Source organism: Python bivittatus, unplaced genomic scaffold (genome assembly GCF_059951505.1).
Source record: "Python bivittatus isolate LINGU-HERP-01145 unplaced genomic scaffold, Pbiv_v1 ctg000020_np1212, whole genome shotgun sequence".
NCBI lineage: Eukaryota > Metazoa > Chordata > Lepidosauria > Squamata > Pythonidae > Python > Python bivittatus.
This window is the reverse complement of record NW_028277030.1, coordinates 125,192,582-125,207,006: the sequence shown is the minus strand read 5'-3', so window position 1 is coordinate 125,207,006 and position 14,425 is coordinate 125,192,582. Positions and strand designations below refer to the sequence as shown.

At 44.1% G+C, this 14,425-nt stretch overlaps 1 protein-coding gene across 16 annotated transcripts in view; it reads left to right on the top strand.

Annotated features, from left to right (window-relative positions):
• NRXN1 (neurexin 1) overlaps positions 1-14,425 on the top strand; it is a 986,667-nt gene that overhangs the window by 620,528 nt on the left and 351,714 nt on the right. The window contains exon 1 of one of the 16 annotated variants that reach the window (XM_088149268.1): positions 11,755-12,628. The exons of the other annotated variants lie outside the window; for them this stretch is intronic. Coding sequence (XP_088005394.1) covers positions 12,400-12,628 — 229 coding nt within the window. The 5' untranslated portion in view covers positions 11,755-12,399. Of the gene's footprint in view, positions 1-11,754; positions 12,629-14,425 lie in introns of those variants that run through there. 16 annotated transcript variants of the gene reach the window in all.

The window sequence follows — 14,425 nt, the reverse complement described above, 5'->3', positions numbered from 1 at the left end:
GGAAAAAAAATGCAAATTTTCTTTTATAAAGGAAACATAAGCCTTAACTGTTTAGATGAAGCATTATAATAAACCAATGGAGTAAAAACATATAGCACGGTGCATACTCTCTGTTATCTGTCTGTCTCTCTGTCCATCCATTCATCATGTTTGCACTGTAGTATTTTGAAAATGAGACCAGAGGTGAGACGTATTATGCCTATCTCTTCTTCTGGTTATCGCCTTGTGCGGGTGCACTGTGGTAGTCATTATGTGACTGTGGATGAGTGGGCCTACTTGGTATACATAACTGAGACCTCGCTTGGAGAACTGAGGGTTATTGCTGTAGTCTCTCCCAGCTATGCTTCTTTGGATACTTGATACAGTACAGAATAGGACGGAGAGAGGGAGCTGCTATAGTCTATAGGAATTGTCTTTCTCTCTCCAGGCTTACTGTCCATTCAAGTGCCACTATTGAGTGAATTTTGTATTGGGTATCCAGGATTTTGTTGCTGTATTACCATACCTGCCAACAACCCCCTCATGAGCTGATGAAGGTGATCTCAGATTTGGTGATAAGGACTCCTAGAACATTAGTTCTGAGAGACTTCAATATACATAGTGGGACTGCCTTAGCTGGGTTGCTTGAGATTACAGGGCCATCATAACAACCATACATCTGTCTCAAATTATTATCGACCCAACACACATGGCAGATCACATACTGGATTTGGATTTATCTACTGGGCAGAAAGATGGCAATCTGAATGTGGGGGAATTTACATCTGTTCCCTTGTCATAGTCAAACCACTTTCTGCTGAGGCTTGCATTGACTATTCCTCTCCACAGAGGACAGGCACCTATAAGAATGGACCAATCCCAGAGGCTAATGGATTCCAATGGATTTCAGAAAGTTGTAAAATATTTTTTTGCTGGTATGGCCAGTGCTCATGTCAATGATTTAGCTTCCTTATGGAATATACAGATGACAATAGCATTTACCTGATTGTTCCTTAAAACCTCCCCACATTGCACAGCCCCTTGATACACGATAAAGCAAATCAGATGATTAAAACCCAAGTGAAGGGACACTAATCTTGCATTTGATCAAACACTAGTTAGAACTCATATCAAGCCTATTTTATAGGGGTGATGGAAACAAAAAAGGTAGTTTTTATTCTCCACCATTACATTCTGTCAGTGCTACCCAGTAGAGCTTTTCTGAGTGGTTTGGGGCTTTGGGAGATCCCACAGTATCTCACTATGACATCTTGGGTAGACATTTTGAGGGCAACATTGATCAAATTCATAACTTAGACTCTGCCATTTTATCAGTTAAATCTGTAGAAGTGTCCAGGGCCCTGTCTGCTCATGTTTTTGGATAAGATTTAGTTTTTCAGGCCTGATGATGCAGACAAGATGCTTGGGTGAGTTTAGTCAACTATGTGTTTGTTTGAACCTTGTTCCTCATGGTTTATTACAGCTAGTAATAAGGGGTACTCATTGGGACCCAGAAGGTCAAAATAATTATAGGCCACTGGCCAGCAACGGGTGTATGCAGATTCTGATACTCTTAGATTCAGTGAATTTCTAAATCCATTTCAGTTAGGTTTTAGACCTAAATTGGGCATCAAAACCTCCTTGGTTAACCTGTTGGATGAACTTTATAGGAGAAATAAGAGGATGGCATTTTTGTTGTTTTTGCTAGATCTCCAGCAGCATTTGATACTAGCAACCATGGTAATCTGGGAATCTCTTATGGCTTTCAGGGGTGCTGCACCACAGGTCACCAGGTGTGAGACTCTGTTCATTAAGTTGGGCTCTAGGGATCAGCTGGGACTGTTGCTGTTGTACCTACCTCCCTGCTGCATAGTAACTTCTCTCCCTAAGTTCCTTGACTCCATTTCTGGGCTGGCAGTGGAGTTCCCCAGACTTATGCTTCTGAGGGACTTCAATCTGCCTTCTCTAGGAATGGCTTCTGAAGTGGCTTGGGAGTTCATGGCCACCATGATGGCCATGGGCCTATACCACGTCAATCAGAACCTGACATGGGACAGTGGTCACACTCCCAATCTGGTGTTCCTGTCAGAGCAGTGGCTATATGATCGGAAATTGGGGGAGCACTTGGTGTCTCCTTTGTCATAGTCAAATCACACCTTATCTCCATGGGATTCTCTAGTGCCACTATCCACTGCAGGGAGGCTAGACCAATTAAATTGGTCCACTCCCAGTGACTGATGGACCCAGATGAGTTTCAGAGGGAGCTGGGGGTTGTTCCTGTTGGTTTGTTGCACAGTCCATCCAAAGCCTTGGTTGCCGCTTGGAATAAGAGGGCAGCTGAGGTGTTGAATCAGATTGTGCCCATGCGACCTCTCCCCTCTTGGGGATCCAGCCACTCCCTGTGGTTTACAGAGGAGTTAAGGGAGATGAAACAAGAGAAGAGATATCTAGAACATCACTGGCACTCTGCTAAGGATGAACTTGACTGAACATAGATTAGAGCCGCTATTAAGGCCTACCTTGTGGCGGTAAGGGCGGCAAAGTGACAGTACTTCTCAGCCGTTATTGCATCTGCAGATTGCTGCCCCATACCCCTGTTTCAGGTGACATGAACCCTATTGGGTAAAGGGGGCCCAGGGAACCTTTTGCAGGGACATGCAGAGGAATTTGCTCGCAATTGGATGCTAGCCTTGTTGCATGTCCAGAGAAGATGCCTGGTGTGGAGTCTTGCCTGGTTATCTGGGAACAGTTTAAACCTGATGGACCTGAGGGTGAGCTTATCCATTGCCATGGGGTGGGGTATCATCAGTATACATCTCTGCCCCTGGCAAATTAAGTGATATCATTAATGTCTTATCCCAGTACCTGGAGGATGTGAGGGTCTTGATGGGGGAAAACTGAGTGGCTTTGGATTTTGGGGTCTACTGTTCTAGGACGATGCCATCTTTGGTGCTGGATGGGGTGGCACTGCCCCAGACAGACCCAGTGCACAATCTGGGGGTCATCCTAGACTCACAACTCCTACTCAAAGACCAGGTAGCAGTTGTGGCTAGGAGGGCCTTTGCACAGCTTTGGGTTGTGTGCCAACTGTGCCCATTCCTAGATTTGGAAGCTCTTATTCATAATCACTCATGCTCTAGTCACCTCCAGATTGGACTACTGTAATGCAGTCTACATAGAGCTGCCCTTGAAGAGTATCTGGAAGCTTCACCTGGTTCAGAATGCAGCAGTGCAGACAGTTATGTGTGCTCCCAGAAGAACATATATTACACCTCTGCTCAACAAGTTGCATTGGCTACCAGTCTGCTTCTGGGTCCAATTCAAGGTGCTGGTTTCAACCTTTAAAACCTTTCATGGCATGGGGCTGGATTGTCTGAGGGACTGTCTCTCCCTGATCACATCAGCCTGTTCCATTAAATGTGGCAGAGAAGACATGCTATGGGTACCATCTGCCAGGGACTTACACTTGGTTGGTCCCATGGTGCCACCTCATCCAGCACCAAAGATGGCATAGTCCTAGAACCAATGGGACCACACCAGTCTCTGCTGTGGCACCTGCCCAGGGAACTGAAGATGTTCTTAGATGGCTCCATTGTGGTTGATCTTGTACTCACTCCATGTGGCTTGTATTTTTTAATTTTTTTCCATTTTTAATAATGACTTTTGTATTTTATAATGATTGTTTTTATATATTTCTTGTTTTTATTGATTGTTGTACAACACCCAGAGTCACTTCTTGTGAGATGGGCAGCCATATAAATGTGATTAAATAAAAATAAATAAATAAATAAATACATACATACATACATACATACATACATACATACTTCTGAAAAGGTTGTCTCTGGTGGAAGAGCTTTAAAATAGTTCCCTCATACTTGGATAGTTGTCTTCAGAGGATGGTGCTCTGGTATTTCTGCTTAACTCCAACATATCTATGCTGTACAGTTTTACAATGTTCCATTTTATCCCCCATGCTGTTCACCACCAAACATAAAAACAATGAGTGAGATTAAGCTTGCTGAAGATACCTAGTTCTATCTCTCTTTCATTGGATCCAGGTGAGGCAGTGGTATTGCTGAGGAGGTGGGCCAAAAATCTGTTGCATCTGTTTATCCATCCAGAGGAGTGGGGTTAAATCTGTTACGGATATGGTTGTACTTCCCCTAAAGCATCATAGATTGGGGTGCTTCTGGATATAACTTTAACATTAGTGGCACTTCAGCATGAAGCATCTTTCACCAGCTTAGGCTGTACTTATGCCAGCAAAGGTCTTACTTGAATGCAGGTCACCTTGCTAAGGTAATCCATGCCCTGGTAACTCCTCATTTAGATTACTGCAGTGCAGTAAACTTGAGACTGCCCTTCCAAATGGTTCAGAAAATTAAAGTAGTATAAAATTCTGAGCAAAAATACTGGCTAGAACTGGGTGAAATGAACAAATCATGCCAGTTGTTTATGTTCTTTACTGGTTACCAGTTCATTTCTGGTCCAGTTCAAGAAGCTTATTTTAATCTATGGAGCCCTTCTCAGCTTGGGAACACAGTATCTGAAGAAATACCTGTTCCTATATGTTTTGATCTATACCTGTTTCAGGTGCCCCCCCCATAGTGAAGATGGTGGGGTGGCTACCTGGGATCTGGCCTTTTCGGTGGTTGCCCTAATATAGCAATGCCCTCCCTTTATTACCTTTTCAGCACCTGGGAAATATTTGTATGCTTCCAAGCTTTTTAATAATAATAAAGGCGTGATTTTAACCTTCTATTGATCCTTTTTCTTTGTTATTTTATTATGCATATTCTTCTGTAAATTTTATATAATGTTCTAATGCATGTTTTTATTAATTTTTTAATTATTGTTTTACCTGCTGGTTTGAACAAAAGGCAATTTATGAATTCGGGTATGGACAGGTTTGCAAGAATAGAAAAGTATGGTGAATGCTGTTGGTGTAAATTAGATTTAATTATATTCCCTTCTCTTTGTCTTATCTCATGCCTTTAATTTTCTGGCTTATTATTTTGCAGTCCTTTTCTGCACTTTGCATAACTTACCCTGAAAGCATGAGGGACATATATGCATATATGTATCATATTATTTTGAAGTGGTATATAAATAATTAATCTATAGATTTAGCTTTACATCTGATGAACATGTTAAGATAGCTGAAATGAAGCAGCAGATAGAATTGACAAAACTAAACCCTATCCTTTTAGAATCTCCAGGAATAAAAGTATAGTGGGAAGGTGTTGGGCAAATAGGTGAGATTTTTATCTTAATATATTTATGCTAATGTAAAATAGGTAGAGTTTAGAGTAGAACTAAATCATTTTTAAAATGCATGTTTATATTTCAAGTTGCAGTACTTTTTTAAAACTGACATGGAAAGATATTTTAAGAAACAAAAGGAGTTTTCTCATACTAGTTAAGTAAGTAAGTTGTTGTTCCCTGTTTAGAGGATTGCTAAGACTGTTTTATTCTAACAGACTGTAATTTAAACTCATGTACTTTTATTCATGAAAGACTTGATTTGGGAAAGAATTTCATATTATGAATTGGAATGAATGTGACATATTTAAAATGTAGATGTCGCTCTCTGCAACAAGAACAACCACATTTTGTGCACAGTACCTATAACTAATGCTTTTATTCAATTTTCTCATTTGTTTATATTGTAACTTATTGATTCCCCAATGAAGAAGACCTTCACAGTTGAAACATTTGGAAAGTTATTTCATATTATTAAATAATATATACTGCAATCCTGCTCTGGCAATCTAATTTCTTCTGTACTTCTGTTTTAACATGAATGACAACTCCCAGAAGCCCTGGCTAGAATGGTCAATGGTGAAAGATGATGAAAGATTTTGTTCATCAGCATCTGTTCAATTAAAGGGTCTCCTCTCCTGATGTGGGATGGGAAGGGAGCAGGAAAAGAGCAAGGTATAATTTTGCAACTGGCAGTCTTATGTTCCAATGGGAAAATGATGTTACCAAAGCTGTCCTTTTTATTTCCAATCACAATGTTTTTGCAAAGTGTGTAGATGGAGCTTCTCATAGTCTGTTCCCATCCATGTGCTGCTTTTGTGTCTGTGGAAACAGAAATACAGGAATAGTAAGATGTCTAGAAGTTTAACTGAGCTTAAGTCAAACAGCAGTTTTTCATGGGATCTGTCCAGCACCTGAAAAGAAACTGATTTGTACTATTGAAAGAGGGAAACAAGTCTTGCTGGACCAACCTTATAATATTTTGAATCCAGACATTTTTTTTAACGATAGCATGCCAGTTTTGCTAATAGCAATGTACATGTAGGGAATATAGGCAATAGGCTAACTTCAGCATCTGAATGTTAAGCTTTATTGGCTCCATTTAGATACTACGCTTAATATTATTCTCTTAATCCACTACCTTCCAGATTTACTAGACAGGGTGTAATTTGCATTCCCCACCCTGAGTTTTGCCTTTTTTTTCTCCTGCAGTCTGCTATGTTTTTGGTTTATATGCCTGCACTGACCCCAACTCCACTTAATCTGCCCTTGCCTGCCACCTTATCACCTGCTTCTTATAAAAAAAAATAGCTTCTGACTTAGAATCATAGGGTTGGAAGGGACCTTGGAGGTCTTTTAGTCCAACCTCACTGCCCAGGTCAGGAATCCTCATATCATCAGGGACAAATGGCTGTTGAACTCTGGTGATGGAGCACCCACAACTTCTAGAGATAGGCTGTTCTGTTGCTTAATAGCTCTCACAGTCAGGAAATTTCTCCTTATTTCAAATTTGAATCTTCCTTAGTAAAGCTCCCACCTATTGGCTCTTGTCCTACCCTTGGGAGCTAGGGAAAATAAATCCCCATCCTCTTCTTTGTGACTTCCTACAGATAAATATGTAGAACTGGATCATTCTCCAGGGTTCCTTAGCATTATGCTCAAATGGGAACTCTGAGTTGTTTCTCTCCTAAGACATCAGAGCATAATGAATGGTTAAATGAATTAACCACAGTTTATATTTTTAGTTTATTGGAATAGAAAAGAGGCAGAGTTCCTAGTTTGTACATAATGCTAAGAAAGACACATATAGAGTTGTCTAGGTATGTTTTGCTGCCCCTGCTGGTAGGAGAAGCTAAGTGGAGCCAGTGAAACAGCAAATGTGCTGAGATCGGCTGCAATTTTCTTGCTCTCAAACATATCACACTGCACATATCATTTTGGGCCTCCCTTCCATCTCCCCCCGTCTGGAGGTAATGTGGGTAATTTCTGGCTGGGCAAGTTCTGCATGAAGCAGAGTGAAACAGTCAAAATCAAAAGTAAGTGCAATAAATGCTTTTAATAAAATATGTTACTTTTGTATAATTTAATCTTTTTCAAATTGGAAAAAGACGAGTGCCAGTGGCATGCATGACTAAGATGAAGTCCAATTTAATTGTCTGTAAGAATCATTCAGGGTATAATATTAGAGATCTTGCCACATAGGGTCAATCAGTATGTGTGCATGCAAGAGAGAGGGAAACGGAGAGACACAGAGAACACGAGAGACCCAGAAACAGGCCTCTCAGCCATCTCCTAATAATAGCTCTGCCAGGATAAAAGAGACTTAAGATCTGTCTTCTTCTTGTAGCAATTGCCCAGGAACTCCTATGTATATTTCAATAGCTTTTAATTTGATTATTCAACCAATTAATGTTTAAGTAATCAGAGGCTGAACAGCAGTCAAGAGATTGTTATTTAACTATACACACAGTAGTCCTTCAGTTTTCATGCACGTTTGCCCAAATGATACTAATGTTGAAGCCTAAACGTAAATTAGCCTTTAGGTAAGTCTGACAGTTTGGAAAGGTTTATTCTTCTTGCTTAGATACTTGCACTTATGTAGATACTTTTACTCTCAGTATTTAAGAGAAGCAACTTCAGATAAGTGTAATGTCAGTAACACCAAGGAAAAAACTACCATAAAACATGGGGGAGATTTATTAATTTAGTTAATTACTAGATTTATATCTCACCTTTTTTCTGTACAACTCAAGGCAGTGTACATAAATCTCCCTCCTATTTCTCCCTCAACAACAACCTTGTGAGGTAGGTTGAGCTGAGAAAGAGTGACTGGCCCACAGTTAAGCAGTTGGCTTCTGTGCCTAAGGGAGGACTAGATACAGAGACAGATAAGCCTTTTTTTTTTTTCAGTTTCTGAGTCTTGTCAATAAAAGTACATGTACCTTAGAATAAACTACCAAGTATTGGAAAGATTCACGTCTAGCAGAAACACTGCTTGATCTTGCAATGCTGGCACAAAAGAAAATGGTTGTTAGTGATTAACACACCCTGTTGTGTGGAGATGTGATACCACAAAGTTTACAAGTGGCTGCTTTGGAGATATGTAGCCATAAATTACATTGCATGAGACAGAATATCCTTTACTGATTTTATCATGTCTGTTAGTAGATTGTTGATCTTTACATTATATGTTTCAAAAAGAAGTTGAGATCTTTGTTCAACTCTTATGTTTAGAATTTATTTATTTATTTATTTGCATATCTTCCTGGATTGCCAACTACTGATTTTCAAACAAAATAAAATCTTGCTATTCATTCTAGCAGTTCAAACCTGTAACAGAACTACTAAAAAACCCAAAGCAGCGAGCACAGAATGCCCCTATTTCTAAGAATGACTCAGCCATATAATCAAACCTCTGTTTCCCTCCTATCTATAATTTCAGGTGTATTGATCTGCAATACATTTTGCATTATTTTGCAAAACTAAATTAGTTAATGAATGTGAAATGCTCTGCATGCTTTAAAAAACAGGATTGAGCAACATGTAACCTTAGGCAATATTTGCCCCTTGATTAATCTCCAAGACCTTGATAAATGATCACTTCAGACTAGTGACCGAAAGAGAGAATAAAAAACAGTGGCCCTGTGCATGCTTGGTTGTAGCCCAGTTTTCTGGCATTTTAATCCTGATAGATCACCTCCAAGAAAATCTCACCCTCAGGAGAAAAGATGTTCCCTTAAACCTTTCTAATTATTACACTATGTTTATCTGACAACAATTTTGCAAAGTAGACTAGATGACACAGATGTTTTGGACTAATTCCCATCAGCATCAATCAACAGACCAATGGCAAAGCAGTGTGGCAACTGTGGTTCAAAACAAAGCTAACCAGTGGATGGTTCAAGGCACAATTAGCTTTAATTGGTAGCACCTAAGATGCTATATAAATCATCAGTGCAACCACAACTGGAATATTGTGTGCAATTCTGGTTGCTGAGCCTCAAAAAAGATATAGTGGAGCTAAAGAAGTTTCAGAGAAGGACAACTAAGATGATCAACGGGCTAGAGCAGCTTCCCTATGAGGAAAGGTTGTGACATTTGGGGCTTTTTAGTCTAGAAAAGAAGCAAATGATAGGGGACATGGTTGAGGTGTACAAAATTATACTTGGCATGGATAAAGTGCACAAAGAGAAACTATTTTCCCCTTCCCAAAATACTAGAACCAGAGGTCACCCAATGAAATTGAATCCTGGAAGAATCAGGACAGACAAAATGAAGTATTTTTTTACACAACACATAATTCAACTTTGGAATTCACTACCATGAGATGCGGTACTGGTTACCAGCGTGGCTGGTTTCAAAAAAGGATTGGACCCATTGGTGAAAATCATGGGGATCAATAGCTATTAGTCTTGATGGCAGTGTGACTGCCTCTGAAGGCCATCTTCTGGGAGACTAATGGGCTTCCTTGTACAATTGGTGGGCTACTGTAGGAACACACTGCTGGGCCAGAGATCCAATCCAGTAGGGCACTGCTTATGTTTTTATGCTATGAAGGAATTGTTCAGAAGAACCAGTGTGATATATTTGGTTAGGAGGAATTGACTGAGAAGATCCAAATTCACTCTCAGGTTTGGATGCTCAACAGTTCCTTTTGGACTTCTTACTCTCTAACTCAACCTAATCTCCTGAAGTTTTTTGTTTTTTAAATGGGATTAAAATTAGAGGAAGGAGTGCAATGTTTACTTTCATTTTGCCATTTCATAAAAGACCACAATTTATTGATTGAGCACATTTTGTACAATTCCTGCCTTTTCCTTTCCCAAAGCAGTCCTTCTTTTTTCTAGCACTCTTCCACTGAGTGATGTGTTGGTAGGCATTTAGTTAAAACTTTTGCCCCAGGAGTGTAAAGCCTTTTGGTACTGGGACAACTTATTTAAAAAGGAAACAATTCTGGGGAGCCAAGGGGCACAGAGGGCAGAGCTATGAAATAATAACATAAGCAGAGGTGATAAGTCCAGGATTTGTTATCTATTCTGGGGAAGCTTCTTGAGTTGTCTAGGCATGTTACACAACTAAGACGTACATTCTTATTTTCTTTTTTATGTATATTTCCTTCCAAAAATCAGCAACAAGTTTAGACCACTGTTGTTTGGTGGTTTGCTTATGAATTTCAGTGACATAATCTCATGGATCTCCTGAGTCTTCCAAAATTTGGTTTAGGTGGCATGTGGGTTGTCCATCTACTTCATCCAGGTAGGATGGCCTGCCCACCAAGCTGCCCAAAGCAGTGGCTGCTTTTCATTTTATGGAACTACCCTTTTTAGCACCATAAGAATTGGATGGCTGAGCCCAATTCTTTCCACTGCAGCATCTCAAAGTGAGGTAGTAGTAGCCATCAGTTGTCAAATCCATGTTTCTTCTGGCTCATGGAGGGCAGAGAAATCCAAAATTAGGAAGGGGAAACAGCTGCTTCTACCCAGATATCTTCTTCAACTTCTTTAGATAGTGCAGAAGAATGGATTGTAGTTGCAGTTAGAAGTTGGGGACAGAGCGAAAGAGCCACCTCCGGCATCTCTCTCCCTCTCTAGGCAGTGCAGCAAGTGGCCTGTGAAAGGAACAGCCCAGTCATGTTTTCACTTGCTCACCTGAGTGTGGGAAGGGGCTGCCACTGCTTCACAGGCTCACGCTGTCTTTGTTCTCTTCAGAAGGGACTGGATTACTCCCCTGCCTTCTCTTCCTTCTGTAGTATTCTATCTCTCGCACATTCTCTCTCAGTGAGACAGGGCAGGAAAGTAGCAAAGGGTGGCTAGTGTGGAGAGTGAACCAGCTGGGTCCACCACACTACCCCTGGAACGGGTGTAAACTCAGTGGATAAGAACAGAAGGTGGTCAGGAAGAGAGTAGAGGCAGGGTCGGCGGAGATCTTGTCTTGGATGTTCGCTTTCCTGCTTGTTCTCAGAGGTGGCAAGGCTTGTGTGGCTTTGGGAGGCGTCTCTTCTGAAAGGGCAGAGAAAAAGAGGAAAGATTGCGCTTCTCTTTGAAGCATCTCCACTCCGCTCCAATAGGCGGCTTTCCCTTAAATATAAGAAGAGGCGGAGAGGCATCCTTCGTTTAACGTCACCTACAGATAGGCCCTGAAATACGGACAGAATTAATCCCTTGGGGAGGGCGTGGAAGAAAAACGTTATTTGAAACTATGAGAGTCTTCAGTCCCCCATCCCGCCCGGAAATTCTCCCCAAGCAAGGAAGCTGCAGAGACCCCCGTAGGCTATTATGAGCAGCGAAGCGCCCGCCTGCCACATGGCCCACTCCAGTTAGCGCACCGCCGCCGCCGCCGCCGCCGCCCGCCGCCGCGAGGAAGCGAGCCGGGGCCAGCGCCCGCTTGCTTGCTCCCCCATAGGCTGGTCCGCTGCATTGCATAGGGGCGCCGGTGATTTGCTGTTGGGAGACTGCAGATTTGCATAGCGCTCGCTTTGCCTTCGCTGCCAGCTAGCATGGCTTGCTCCTCGCTCACTCTCGCCCGCCCCCCTCGCCGCGGTGGCTCCGCTCAGACGCGTGCAATGGATTCTCCCTGCAAAGCGCCTCTCGCCGCCTCCTGCCCACCGCCGTCCTCGCTGTCGCCGTCGCCGTCTTCCTCTTCGCCCTCGTTGCGCTGGCAATAGGCGGAGAGCAAAGGAGAGAGGAGGCTCGCCCGGGGAGCTGCGCGCGTTCTCGGCGCGCCTTTGAGAAGCGCTCGTCGCTCGCTCCGCTGGATGGATCCCCCCCTGCGACGGCTGCTTTTCTTTGGGAATTGGGCGCCCCGTTCCCGCCTTCGCTGGCCGTTCCTGGCGGGAGGATCACCCGCTTTGTGGATTATGGAGGAGAGTCCCCTGAGTGCTGCTTGATAGTGGGGCTAGCCGCGCGGAGAAACACTGGAGACTCCTCGGGGCCGTCCCGCCGCGATTTCTCTTCGGGAATTTGGCGCTTCTCGGCCACCTTGGACTATGTTCGGGCCTCTTTGGGGCAAGAAGGGACCCGGGGCGAGGGATCGGCGCCCAGCAGAAGCGCCTACAATGACGAACCGCTTAGTGCGGTGAGCCGCCCGTCTGCGCTTTCCTCGCCCAAAGTTTGCCTCGCTCCTGACGGGGTGGGGTGGGGGTGCCCCCGCCCCGCCATGCCCCAGCGGATGAGGGAGCTCGTGCTGTCCGAGCCAGTCCAGTCTCGTGGCCAGCTGGCCGTGCTCTGGATACTCCCGTTGACTCTCAGTGGCCTCCTCGGGGTGGCTTGGGGCGCCTCCAGTTTGGGGGCGCCGCATATCCACCATTTCCATGGCAGCAGCAGCAAGCACCCTTCAGTGCCTATCGCGATCTACAGGTCCCCGGCTTCCTTGCGAGGCGGACACGGTGGGTCCCGGGTGGCTCGGCTGGAGGGGACGAGTGGGTCGAGTGGAGTGGGGAGCTCCCCGTTCTGGTGGCAGAAGATGGGGATGGCACACTCACACGTGGCGGCGGGGAGCGGGCGCGTTCTTAGCCAGGGAACACGCCTAAACTGAAAAGGAGGCGAGGGAGTCTCGAGAGGTGTGCGAGTGAGGGCGTTGCAGGATCCGCTCTGGATTCCCCCTCCCCTTAGGGTCGGTGGGCTAGGACGAGAATGGTGGGGAAGAACGGACCACAGTCAGGCGACGAAGGGCTCGGCGCTCCGACGAATCTGAGCCCGGAGGGGCCAGTTTCGCTGGAGAAGGCAGGGCGGTCCCCGGCATTTTGGCGACCTGGGGACGGTTGGCGTTGAGCCCCGGGCTATCCCAACGCTGTGTGGGTGTGTGCGCGGGGGACGGTGGTGGGAATCGCCGGTTGCTGAGAGAAAGGCGCAAAAGACTGGAAGGGAGGGGGAGGGCGCAGCTCAGCGGAGCCCGAGGCGGCCGCCGGGACTGGCGTGGTAGGAGCCCTTCGGTACACCTGAGGGGAAGAAAAGACACACCCCCTCGGCAGAGGCGGGGAAGGGACGGAACTGCAGCCTCTTGCCCAGGAGAAGATTGTTTCAGCCCAGTTCTCCGGTCTCCCCTCCTGCCTCTCGGCTCAAAGGCGATGACTGCTTGTAAAAGGAGATGGGTAGCGCTGGAAGAAACACTACCCCCTCCCGCTGATTATTATTATTATTATTATTATTATTATTATTATTATTATAATTATTAATATTAATATTATTGTCATTGTGGTTCCTCCAGAGATACAAAGCTGCCTTCCTTCGCCAGCTCACCCTTATTTCCTTCTCCCTCTTCCTCTTAATGGGGTCAAATTCGGGAGGAGTAGAAATGTGCAGTGCTGATCTTGGCTTCAGGGCAAAACTCTTTCATCTGAAGTCTGCCATTCTGCCAGGATGAGAGTGTTGCAATCTGGAAGTGTCCGTGTATGTGAGGGGCATCTGTTATAATCTGCCCCACGACCACCTGAGAGAACCATATTGCACCAGGAAACCTGACATAATTGCAGGAATCCAGCTTTTTTTTATGACCTGTGCTTTGTGTTTCCTCCCTCATTGTTCTAATCTAACAGAGCTCTGTAGGAGCAGATCAGAAAGAAAAATATATATTGTTTTTCCTTAATAGTGGTGTGGGATTTAATGAGCGGCCATATAACACCTTCTCCCCTCCTTCAGTATTCCTTCTCCTAGTGGGAATAGCACTTTTGCCACAAGTGTGCCTGTGTATTTATGATACTATTCTTTTATTGGAGGTCATAATCTTTGTCTTGGTGACAAGAAGAGCGATTCCACCCTGCTCTGTGCCTCCCTATTGTGAAGATATTGGTTCCCAGTGACATGTTAAAGGAATATGGGCTGTGGTGTTGTTGATCTGTGAATGATCTATTTTATCATTTACATGCTTTGCAAGGTGGGCTTGGCAACGATAAATGAGATCTAAGCTTACAGATACATAGGCAGTGTTTCCTGGCATTCCAGATGCTCACTCCTCCCCCCCCTCCCTATTTCTGCAGTGTTTTGTTTGAATGTAAGTGAAGCTCATGTATGGCACATGTATTGCAAGATGCCCAAATGGCCTTGCTAAACACACAAGGGGTGTGTGTGTGTGTGCGTGTATCTTCTAGAGGTAGTGGCCGAGGAGCTGCCTTTATTTCCTGACCTCTACATCCAGCTGCCAAGAGGTGGACTTTGTAGATTTGTGTAAGATCCCTTGGCAAGGA